Raw genomic sequence first — 12,763 nt, 5'->3', positions numbered from 1 at the left:
TGAAGTGAATCAGTCTTGAGACTCACTATGATTCTCTGTGTTGCATTAATTTTTCTTATCACCAAGAGTGTGGGTATAATCAATTGGTCTGCAAAGCTTGTTCCAAAATCTAAAGGTCCAATAAATGAGTGCGCTTAAAGTGAAACATTTGAAACTAAACCCAAATGACAGGATACACAATATGTGAAGCCCAGTGTGGACATACAGCATGGGACTTTTAATATGAACAATTATCTTGCAACATCATGCTTCAGTGCAGACAGGCAATCAATATTAAAAAGTGTGCAGACTAAAGTGAGGACGTTCGAAAACAACATTATTTGATGACCTTTCTTTTCTTCTCGGAGAGTTACAACAATAAGTAAAGTTGCCATAGTACCAGATGGCCATTGGCTGCTCTCCCCTTTGAGCAGGGAAAGCTGACTGGTGGTGATTTAACCTGAGGATCACCACACTTCAGGCAAGGACAAGACTGAGAAGGCAGGCCCTTCATGAATAACCTCGCCAGTACAGGAACTACATTTTCCCTTCAATCTTTATAACTCTGGCCTACGCTCCATTCACGTTTTCTACTGAAGGGTGTGAAGTGCAAATATTAAAGAGATGTTTTTTAACAGAGATGTTTTTAGTGCCCTGTGTCTTTTTTAAAAAACAATTTTACTCCATCCTTAAAGTTACAAAGCCAATGATCAGACTGGACCAGGCAAACCCAAATCCGATGCTTGCTTGCTTGCTCCAGAAACCAAACTCAAATTCCAACTGAATCCAGTTCATGGTCCCCACAAGAGAGACAAACAAGATCCAAGCTGACAAGATAAGACACTGCACCCTACCATAGGCTTGATCCGACACTTGATCTTAGCCAAAAGGGTGTTTTTTAGTGCACTGTACCGCTAAAGCTTGTCCTACATTCATTCTTCGCTCACCCTCCTCCTCGCACCTACTTCACAGGATCATACTGCGTCAATGGACACCATTTGACTTAGTGTGCCTGTGCCAACTGTATTCGTCACACTTATCCATTTACGCATGGGAAAATTTCTGTTTCTGAATTGGTGACAGTAGCTTTACAATTAACTTTTAAATGAAAATTATTACTTTTGAAATTAACAACACTTGGGATGGGGTGGGGGGTCAGGGCGGGGTGGTAGCGGGTAGTGGCTGATGTTGCCGAGTGTAGCCACGCAGCAATAGGTTACACCATTATCCTGCTGATCTGGGTTCAAATCCAGCTCTGAGAGAAAAATCAAATCAATCCCACTTAACAACAGTGAAGAGTTAGTGATATAATTAATAATGTTATCCTTTCATATCTGGAATCTGGAAATTTCAGTCCAGAATACAGACTAAAACGTCACCTGGCAAATTGTGAGGGAATCCGAAATTCAATTTTTCTACTTCAGTTGGTCAAATATTTCCGAGTTGAAGATTAGTTGTATGTCATTTTCCAATGTCCAGTTTGGGACAAAACCAAGCAAAGTTTTCAAACTTTTTAACAAAGTATGACAATTATGGATGACCAGTAAACGAATCTAATTCCTGGCACTCTAAAGCTGGATAAAGGTGCAAAGCACAAAATAATTCATAATTCAGAACTAATTTGTCAATCTCATTCAGTGCCATAAGGGTGAGGCGGAGCAACAAATGGAAATGTCATGCTTGTCCAATACTGATGTATTTCTAAGGTTGAGGGCTGCAGCCCATTAACACAGCACTTAGTACATCTGATTTGTACAAAACCTGAAATCAGAATGCTTGATGCAATCACTGGTTACAGACTTGAGGCATAGGCTGAATTTTGGGAGCCTCCCCAGAGATGGGGATGGGTGTGGGGAGGCCCTGAAAATACCAGGGGCAGGGACCCTGAAAATACCAGCATCAGGCAGCGTGTCAATTTCAATGCGTCCATCCAGGCCTCAACAATAATACACAGCACTAGTGGCCTTTCCTCCAATTCAGGTCAATTAAGATAGCTGACAATTTCATTAACAGCTTTTTAGTGTTGCAAGTGCTAATCTTTGAAATGCCAGGCAGATTACCCACGCCTTCAAAAACTGACCAACTCAAGACAGGCGGCTGCAAATGAGGAGCCAGTCATTTGAACAAGGAGCAGGAGTTGGCCATTCAGCCCCTCGGGCCTGCTCCACTATTTAGTAACATCATGATCTGATGGTAACCCCAAATCTGCTCGCAGTAACTTACCACCCCCTTACTTATCAAGAATCAAGCTAGTTCTGCCTTAAAATCACCCACAGACTCGGTTTCCACTACATTTTCAGGAAGAGAGTTCCAAAGACTCATGACATTCCAAGTGAAAAAATTTTGTCTCATCCCTGCTTTAAATGGGCAACATCTTATTTTTAAACAGTACATTTTAGTTTATTTAATGTGTCACAAGTAGGCTTACAGTAACAGTGCAATGAAGGTACAGTGAAAATCCCCTTGTCATACACTCTGGTGCCTGTTCGGGTACACTGAGGGAGAATTTACCATGGCCAGTGCACCTATTTAGTACATCTTTTGGGAGGAAATCAGAGCACCCAGAGGAGACCCATGCAGACTCTGCACAGTGACCCGAGGCTGGAATTGAACCCAGATTCCTGGAGCTATGAGGCAGCAGTGCTAACCACTGTGCCGCCCGGTGATCCCTAATCCTAAATTCTCCTGCAAAAGGAAACATCCACTCCATATCCACCCTGTTAGGACCCATCAGGATATGTTTCAATCAAGTCACCTCTAAATTCTAGCAGATACTAGCCTAGTCCGTCCAGTCTTTCCTCATAAGATAACCCAGCCATTCAAGGTATTAGTCCGACAAACCTTCTCTGAACTGCTCCCAAACTATTTACATCCTTCCTTAAATAAGGTGAACCTTATTGTACAGAGTGCCCCAGATATGGGAATATAATATGGGTGGCAGTGGTTAGCACTGCTGCCTCACAGTGCCAGGGACCCAGGATCAATTCCAGCCTCGGGTTACTGTCTGTGCGGACTCTGCACATTCTCTCCGCATCTGTGTGGATTTCCTCTGGGTGCTCCAGTTTCCTCCCACAGTCTAAAAATATTCAGGTTCGGTGGATTGTCTCTCAGTGTTTCAAAATACATGGGTTGGGGGATTTGTGAGGACAGAGCCAAGTGTAGGCTTGGGTAAGATGCTCTCTCGGAGAGTTAGTGCATACCTGATGGGGCAAATGCACGCTAAGTATTATATGTATGTACAATTAGACTGAATGTGTCCATTAGTTTTAGGTTAAGTTTTAATTCTTTCCCCTTCAAAAAAATCTTTACTGTCACATAAAAAGTGTCCCCCTGCTGCCTTTCTCAGAAATGCCAAATCCAGAGCGAATCTCCACTTCTTCATGTTTTAAAGGAATATTCAGAGTGAAGAAAACAAAATCTTGGCCAGGACTAACCTTCGGATAGGCAGGGGACTAAGACTGAGATGTGAAGGCAAAAGCTTTGATACTTCACCGGAGGGATATTAAAATGTGGTGAAATGATCTTCCTGTACTCCTTTAAGTTTCATTGAAATTAAAATTCTAAAATTGCAAAAAGAATCTGAGATATGAGTGTAAATTAATTTGAAGATAACTTTATTCTCTCAAAGAGCAGACCAACTGGGTCATCATGATGAGGATAATGTTTGTTTCCAAAGTTTTTCTCCCCAGAAGATTCACATTTAAATCTTTTTAAGCACAATACAGCTTAAGGCAGAACAACTACTGTACTTCGAACATAAATTAATATCAGGTGGATCATGTTTAAAATGACTCTTCAGCTAAAATGTAAAGACTTTGCTGAGAACTTTAGGTTTCATGCTTCTGTATAACCACAGTGGAGATTTATTTATAGCTCAGGATTATAAATGCTGAAAGAGAAATAAAACACGCCAGATCAGTTATAGAAAGTCAATTGACACAGTACTACAATGCAGCTGTTTACTGAGCTGTTACTGACACTTTCTCATTTTTACAACTTGGCTTCTATTAAAGTCAAGATGTTGCGTGCTTTGATGTCTTAACTGGGCTTGAAACTTTATTAGCAGAAAAGCTGTCTTTCATTTCTATTACATTTGCAACGTCATGCAGAAATGCCACAGGAGGAACACAACTAGACACTTTAGAACAATATCCGCTTTAAAACAGGATCAGTGTTAAAAAAAAGCAAAACAATGCCAAAATCGCATTACAAAGAATGAAACAATATTAAAATCAAGAATGAGCCCATCATTTAAAGGCAAAAAAAATTCACCAACATATTCCAATTTTCCAAGGAACTACACTGTGCAAGATATGTTCTTATCAGCATGTTACTAACCTAAGCACATAAGAAATAGGAGCAGGAATAGGCCATCTAGCCCCTCGAGCCTGCCCCACCATTCAATAAGATCATGGCTGATCTGAAGTGGCTCAGTTCCACATTCCCGCCCTCTCCCCATAACCCTTAATTCCCTTGTCTATCAAAAACCCATCAACCTGCGTCTTAAAAATATTTAGCGAGGTAGCCTCCACCACTTCAACGGGCAGAGAATTCCAGAGACTCACCACCCTTTGAGTGAAGAAGTTCCTCCTCAACTCCGTTCTAAACCGCACCCCCCGCTTTATCTTGAGGCTGTGCCCTCTAGTCCTACTGTCCTTTCTGAGCGGGAAGAGTCTCTCCACCTCTATCCTATCCATCCCATTCATCATCTTATATGTCTCAATGAGATCTCCCCTCATTCTTCTAAACTCTAATGAGTATAAGCCTAGTTTATTCAGCCTCTCCTCATAGTTCAACCCCCTCAACCCCGGTATCAGCCTCGTAAACCTCCTCTGTACTCCCTCCAAGGCCAAAATATCCTTGCGTAAGTGCAGCGACCAAAACTGCACACAGTACTCCAGCTGCGGCCTCACCAGTGCCCTATACAGCTGCAGCAAGACCTCCCTACTTTTATATTCAATCCCCCTCGCTATGAAGGCCAGCATCCCATTTGCCTTCCTGACCACCTGCTGCACCTGTAGGCTGGGTTTTTGTGACTCATGCACAAGGACCCCGAGGCCCCTCTGCACCGTCGCATGCTGCAGTTCTTCATGTAAGTAATAGTCCTTCCTACCATTATTCCTACCAAAGTGGACCACCTCGCACTTGCCAACATTAAATTCCATTTGCCAGTTCCTGGCCCATTCGCCCAGCCTATCTAGATCCTTCTGCAGACTCTCCACACTCTCCGCACAATTTGCCGTTTCACCAATCTTGGTGTCATCAGCAAATTTCGACACCATACACTCAGTTCCCTCCTCCAGATCATCTATATAAATGGAAAATAGCTGAGGCCCCAGCACCGACCCCTGGGGCACTCCATTAGTCACCAACTGCCAATCCGAATAGCACCCATTGACCCCCACTCTCTGCCTCCTATTTGACAGCCAATCCTCTATCCACGCTAACACCCTACCCCCAACTCCATGCCCCCTGACCTTCTGTAATAACCTCTTGTGAGGCACCTTGTCAAACACCTTCTGAAAATCAAGAAAGACCACATCCACCGGCTCTCCTCTATCCACCGCCCTAGACACATCCTCATAGAACTCCAATAAATTCGTCAGACACGACTTCCCCTTAACAAAACCGTGCTGCATCTGCTCTATCAAACAATTCTCCTCAAGATGCCTCGCTATTTTCTCCTTGATCACGGATTCTAACATTTTACCTACAACAGACGTTAAACTAACCGGCCTATAATTCCCTGCCTTTTGCCTGGCACCCTTCTTAAACAACGGCGTAACATTAGCCATTTTCCAATCTTCCGGCACTTCCCCGGAATCCAGCGACGTTTGGAAAATAATCACCAAGGCATCCACTATCACCTCCGCCATTTCTTTCAGAACCCTTGGATGCATTTCATCTGGTCCTAGGGACTTGTCCACAATCAGTCCCTCCAGTCTGTCGAGCACTGCCTCTCTAGTAACAATAATGTCATTCAGGCCCTCCACTCCTACCATCTTTCCATCGCTAATACCTGGCAAATTATTCACGTCCTCCTCTGTGAAGACCGAAACAAAAAAGTTATTCAAGGCCTCAGCCATTTCCCCATCCCCTACCACTAAGTCCCCCCTCTCATCCTCTAAGGGTCCAACATGTGGCACAGTGGTACAGTATTTAGCACTGCTGCCTCACAGCACCAGTGGAGCCAGGTTCAATTCCCGGCTTGGGTCACTGTCTGTGTGGAGTTTGCATGTTCTCCCCCTGTCTGTGTGGGTTTCCTCCCACAGTCTAAAAGACATACTGGTTAGGTGCACTGACCCGAATAGGCGCCCCTAGTATGGCAACTAGGGGAATTTCACAGTAACTTCATTGCAGTGTTAATATAAGCCTTACTGGTGACTAATAAATCAACTTTAAACTTTGTTATAAAATATTTCTGGATGACCAACAAGAGATATTTAAAGAGCTGCAAGACATTTATATCCATTGACCAAAGCATGCTGAGCTATACAAGTTAAAGCTGCATTTATTAGTTTATTCATTTCTAGATGTCCTAACATTTTGAATGCCCCTTTACTATACAGATTGAGAGATACCAAGCCATGAATCTCTCCACTATTTGAGTTGTAGAATATTGAGAAAAAATAGAACTGATTTAAACCTGTCCTTTCCCCCCTTGACTGATGAATGATGGTCAGGTGGTGTTGGAATTCTCTACCACAGAAAAGGAGGAAATAGATAGATTTCTAGGCTCTCTAGGTATCAAAGAGTGTAGAGAGAGCATGGCATTGAGATAGAGCAGCGGTCTCCAAACTCCGATTTGGATGTGGCCCACTGCGGGCAGATGTGGCCTGTGGGATAGAGGATTAGCCATGAATGGCAAAGCAGGCTCAAAAGGCCAAATGATCTGTTCCTGCTCCTACTTTCTATGTAAAAAAAACTAAATTGGGTAATATTTTATCATCCCTTCACTTAATGTGGCTGCCATTTTACGGCATTGGGTATAGTGGTGGGTATGTCCCCAGTCTTGGAGATATTTCATTATAATATTTAAATCAGGCTCCCACAGGTATATATTACAATTTGGCAGCTGCCTAGCAGGTTTCCCAGGACTTGGGAGAGTCGGCAGCCAAATGAAGATGGGAGCCACTGGTTCAAGTAGGAACGTGCTTGTCAGAAGTCAGTAGGACCCAAACCCTCTGTCCTCCCTCCCGTTCTCTGGTCTGCTCCAGGACCAGGAAAAGGAAAGAAATGTTCATGAAGCTGGCTGTTAAATTGGAGATTTTTCAATTTCCTGCAGGGGGTACCTTCCCCATGAATATTAGAGCCAATGTGCTCTTTGAAAGGAAACATGTCTAACTGTAAGCTTTTTGTTCTCTCCTCTGCCTGATGCCCTAATGTGAAATGCTTTGCTTTCAAGAAGTTGGCATTTGCTACACTGGTGTAAAGCAGTCTCTTGTCTGTGCAATCCAGTCCATTGCTCTATTAATTTTTGCCATTCATTGCTGCAAATAACTATGATAACTATGATATATCAGTGGACTAATACTTCCATTTGCTTAATAACTTTGGACATTTGCACTCAGGCCCCAGGAGTGGATGTTTGTTCAATCTTTTCCCTGGGAAGAACGCAACCAATTCTTTATCACTTTATTGTGCTCATCAACACTGAAAGAGGCATTTCACAGTCTGATTCCCATAGTCATGGTGAGAGTTTTGAGGAACGGCTAGATAAGCTGGGACTATACACTCTCAAAAAGGGGCAAGTTTTAAAATCTGTAAAAGTATACAGTTACATTCTTTTAAAGAAAAGCAAAACGGGTATTCAAAAGCTAACTGAATATGCACAACGTTTGCATTTCAGCAAGTCATAAGCATCCTTTGCTATTATTTGAACCAGGACCTACCCATAGCCAAATAATCATTTGGCCACATTGCTGCAATGTATTATGCTCTAACAGAATTCAAAGCAGTTGGATGAATCCTGATCCCAGTGTCAGAAATGGATTGGAGAGTCAGGTTGAGTCGTACAATGCCAAACATGGGATTTGATATAGATTCTTTCATATATGACTGTATTTCTGCCACATCATTACAGAATTGATTTCAAGATCTTGCAGCTACATTTTCCTGAGTTACCCAATACATGTTGACTGAAGCTGAGGCATAACAAATTTAGAAAGGCAGTTTAAAATTGCCTGATTCAGGTAAAATTTCAAATGTAACTCAACTTTTCCATTCTAACGTAGTGGCTGATTATTGAGAAGTTAGAAGTTGGAATGAAATGAAAAATAAAGAATTGGATGAAGACAAAAATGAATCCCTGAGGACTTGTGCAATGCAGATTAACCCAGTAGCAGAGTGAAACTTTATTAAGCAACGTGGAGACTAGCAGTTCAGGGGCTTAGATCATAGCCACACACGGTTGCAAAATAGGTAGCTCTCTCAGAGAAAATTAAATTGCTGTGTAAGAAAAGAAAGAAGAAGAGTGGCCTGTGTTAGACCCTATAAATTCAATCCTAAACTAGAAGAGCAGTTCCCAAAATAAATCTCTTGGTCCTATGTGGTAGTTACTAATAATGTATCTCATAGTACAGAAACCTATGGGATGTTGTTTTGGGGAAGGTGTATTCGCAGATAAATTCAAATTGGGGGGATTTAAATATACTGTCATGGTAACTGTTATTGTAGTTAATAGCAAAGTGTTGCTGCTTACTGTTGCCTTTCTTGTTGTGTATTTTAAAGTTTAATGAATGTTTTGTTATTTGAACTAAACTGACCCCCTTCTTCACTGAGTTTCATATCTTTTCTCAATTTTTTTCCACACTGCAACAAAACACCGACCAGAATTTTCCAACCTTGCCCATGGCTGGGATTCTCCGGTCCCACTGCTGTGGATGGAGATTTGGCAGAGGGCTAAATTCTCTGTTCTTACTGGCAGTGATGACGGACCACACCACATCGGAGAATTCCAGCCGTAGTGAAGGACTGACATACCAAGTTTCCCCTCTGGGATATGGGAGACCTTCGCATTGATGAGCAGCAGGGTTCAGGACATTATTCCAAACCAACCCACTACCCACTGACAAAAGTCCACAAAAACCTACCTCTTCCTATTGCAAGGAAATAGTTTCTAATTGATTGCTATGAATTTTGGAGTAAGGTAACATGTGCAGATTCATCAGTTTTGTCAGAACAAATCAGGTGGTGGAGGGTTAGCAGCATTTTTTAATTAACTATGTTTTCATGAAGCTGAATATTTTCATCTATCAATGGCAATATTCTAATCTTACCTTGCAGGCACATTGCGATAGTGAAGTCCATAGCCCAACTGACCAAGGCCATCAACAATCCTAGCAGTATCAGGAAAATCCAGTCTTCTCCCACTTTCGAGATGAGGAATGTTTGACATCGCACAGTACATACTGCAGACAAAAAAAGTGGCGTTATTGGGTTATCCATGATACAATTCGCAATAATTACTTAACTAGCCAACCAAAAAATACTAGGATTTTAATTAATTGTCTACAGCTTAATGAGCTTCTATTCTGTTCTCTCAATGTTATTAGGTACAGAATTCCTTAATTTACAACATAAGCACGGTATTGCAAAAATCGAGTTCATGGTTTACGTGTTAGAACATAACCTACAGTTCACGAATGAAAGTCGCTTTAAATGGGGCCTTTCTATTGGGAAGCTGACAATAACTCAGATAGAAATGTAACTTAAAAAGCCGAGGTTTAATTAACTGTGGTTTACTGTGCAAGGCCAACGTTGATACCTGGACTTCTTGGTGGCACCGAAATAGTCATTGATAAAGGAGTTGTGGAAGGGGGCCAAAGCAGAACTGGAACAGGGAATGTTCCACATAACCATAAAGAGATGGGCACAACTGGGACCTGTGCAGTTGTCCATAGCAACAGCTTTTATTTGGAGGAAGTGAGACAAGTTAAAGGAGAAATTGTTAAGTGAGAGAACAAGTTCAGCCAGATGGAGGAGAGTGGTGGTGAATGGAGATTGTTCTGTTTGAGGTAGAAGTGAAGAGCTTTGAGGCCACCCTGGTGGAAGAACGGAGATGTAGAGGAATTGGCCATCCATGGTGAAGGGGAGATGGTTTGGGCCGGGGAATTGGAAGTTGTTGATATGACATAAGGCATCGGAGGAGTTGCAGATATAGGTGGGGAGGGACTGGACAAGAGGACAGAGAATGGAGTCAAGATAGGAGAAGATGAGTTCAGTGGACAGGAGCAGGCTGACACGATGGGCCTACTGGAGCCATCATATGTGGGGATTTTGCGAAGCAGATAGAAGTAGGCTATCTGGAGTTGGGAGACTATGAGGGAGCAAGCTGTAGAGGGAAGAAGCCAAGATCTGGCTAAGTTAGGGGTTCCATTCGTAGACACACAGGGTAGAATAGGTGTAGGGTGATGTGGCAGCGCGGGCTCGTTGGGCCGAAGGGCCTGTTTCCCGTGCTGGGTTGTTCTTTGTTCTTTGTATCTCAGCTGAGTACAGTACTCTCAGTCTCAGAGAAGGTCAGAGGTGTAGTAATGTTTAGTACTGTTGTATGGTACTGTCCTTATTACCAGAAAAACAGCTTGTACATTGTAACGGTGAGTCATAGAATCCTTACAGTGCAGGAGGAGGCCATTTGACCCATCGAGTCTGTACCGACCACAATCCCACCCAGGCCTTATTCTCATAACTGCACATATTTACTCTGCTAGTCAGTCTAAATGACAGAGTATCATCTTTTGAGCTGTATAATGTTAAATGGCTCCCAATGAATGCAGCAGTGCACATCAGTGATTCAATGCATCTGTCCATTCGAACTAATATCCAGGTATGGATAACAGAACCCAGAATATGAAATGCAAGAGCAGGATTTAACATTGAATGCTGCTTCTCTGGGGAACACCAGCAGTTATACAGAGCTTACACCCTGCTACTGACCTCCAAGATGTTGCCATTCAACACTGATTATTTTTATTACATCACAATTATTAATTTGTTAGGGAAAATGATCATGTAAATAATATTTCACACTGGAATGGAAGATTCACATTTCCAAGACTTGTGATGGTGGATGGATATGGAACTGAATCTAACAAACTTATGCCTCTAAGAGACAGCCATTGCCAGAATTTCTTCCAGAAACTGTAACAAGTAATCAATGAGAAGTGCTCTTCATCACTCAGCACAAGGCTCCGTTGAAATAATGATCTCATTAAAGAATCAGACTTGTAAAATAAATAGGGGTAGAAGCTTTTTCAAATGCACAAGCAACAGCATGAGACGCAAAGCTCACCCAAATCGGTGGCTTGGGATTCAATAATTCAGATGAGTTGCTGATGCCTGTTCTGCCTCCTTTAAAGGGCCAAATTTTGGATCTTCCAGCTTGCCAGCAGCAAGTCCTGAGGTAAGATCCAGTGAAGTGGAATGGACAACTTGGCAGTTCCCTGGCTGTCAGTGGCCCTCAGGAATGTTGTGGAGCGCTTACTGCTCTGTTACTGGTGAACCACAACAAACTGCTCAAGATTCCTGAATGAAAGAGACTGCAATGCACTTTCTGCTGAGTGACCAATTTAACAGAGGAAGCATAAAACAAGCAAAATACCCTAAATTTCACATGTACAGCCTCTAAAGTGCATTTAAAGTGGCCACAAGGGAACCCAATTTAGTACTTATTTTCTGGCATGGTGCCACAGTGGTTAGCACTGCTGCCTCACAGCGCCAGGGACCCGGGTTCAATTCCAGCCTTGGGTGACTGCCCGTGTGGAGCTTTGCACATTCTTCCTGTGTCTACATGAATTGTCCCCAGGTGCTCCGGTTTCCTCCCACAGTCCAAAGATGTGCAGGTTAGCTGGACTGGCCATGCAAAATTGCCCTCAAGTGTCAGGGGGATTAATGGGATAAACACGGGGTTGCAGACATAAGGCCTGGGTGGGATTGTTGTTGATGCAGGTTCGATGGGCTAAATGGCCTCCTGCTGCACTGTAGGGATGCTATTCCATTAATCCTTATTAAACCATGAAAGTTAATAAATGTTCAATCGATTAGGTAGGTATAAGTGACAACTACGGTGTAGAAAGTCTGCAGAGGGATCTAGGTAGGCTAAGCGAGTGGGCGAGGACCTGGCAGATGGAATACAATGTTGGCAAGCGTGAGGTTATCCACTTTGGCAGGAATAATAGTAGGAGGGATTACTATTTAAAGGGTGAAAAGCTGCAGCATGCTACGGTGCAGAGGGACCTGGGGGTCCTTGTGCATGAGTCGCAAAAACCCAGCCTACAGGTGCAGCAGGTGATCAGGAAGGCTAATGGGATGCTGGCCTTCGTAGCGAGGGGGATTGAATATAAAAGTAGGGAGGTCTTGCTGCAACTGTACAGGGCACTGGTGAGGCCGCAGCTGGAGTACTGTGCGCAGTTTTGGTCGCCGCACTTGCGCAAGGATATTTTGGCCTTGGAGGGAGTACAGAGGAGGTTCACTAGGCTGGTACCGGAGTTGAGGGGGTTGAACTATGAAGACAGGCAGAATAGACTGGGCTTGTACTCGTTGGAGTTTAGAAGGATCTTATTGAGACATATAAGATGATGAAGGGGATGGATAGGGTAGAGGTTGAGAAGTTCTTCCCGCTCAGAAAGGACAGCAGGACTAGAGGGCACAGCCTCAAGATAAGGGGGGACAGTTTAGAACGGAGTTGAGGAGGAACTTCTTCACTCAAAGGGTGGTGAATCTCTGGAATTCTCTGCCCGTTGAAGTGGTGGAGGCTACCTCGCTAAACATATTTAGGACGCGGGTA

At 43.1% G+C, this 12,763-nt stretch overlaps 1 protein-coding gene across 3 annotated transcripts in view; it reads right to left on the bottom strand.

Moving 5' to 3' along the window:
* Positions 1–12,763, bottom strand: part of LOC145341012 (chloride channel protein 2-like) — a 534,390-nt gene that overhangs the window by 290,167 nt on the left and 231,460 nt on the right. For all 3 annotated transcript variants that reach the window (XM_080185697.1, XM_080185698.1, XM_080185699.1), the window contains one exon: positions 9,258–9,389. In XM_080185697.1, coding sequence (XP_080041823.1) covers positions 9,258–9,389 — 132 coding nt within the window. The remainder of the gene's footprint in view (positions 1–9,257; positions 9,390–12,763) is intronic.

Source organism: Carcharhinus amblyrhynchos, chromosome 3 (assembly GCF_965287045.1).
Source record: "Carcharhinus amblyrhynchos chromosome 3, sCarAmb.v2.hapA, whole genome shotgun sequence".
Taxonomy (NCBI): domain Eukaryota; kingdom Metazoa; phylum Chordata; class Chondrichthyes; order Carcharhiniformes; family Carcharhinidae; genus Carcharhinus; species Carcharhinus amblyrhynchos.
The sequence above is the reverse complement of the archived record's forward strand: the minus strand, read 5'-3'. Positions and strand labels throughout refer to the sequence as shown.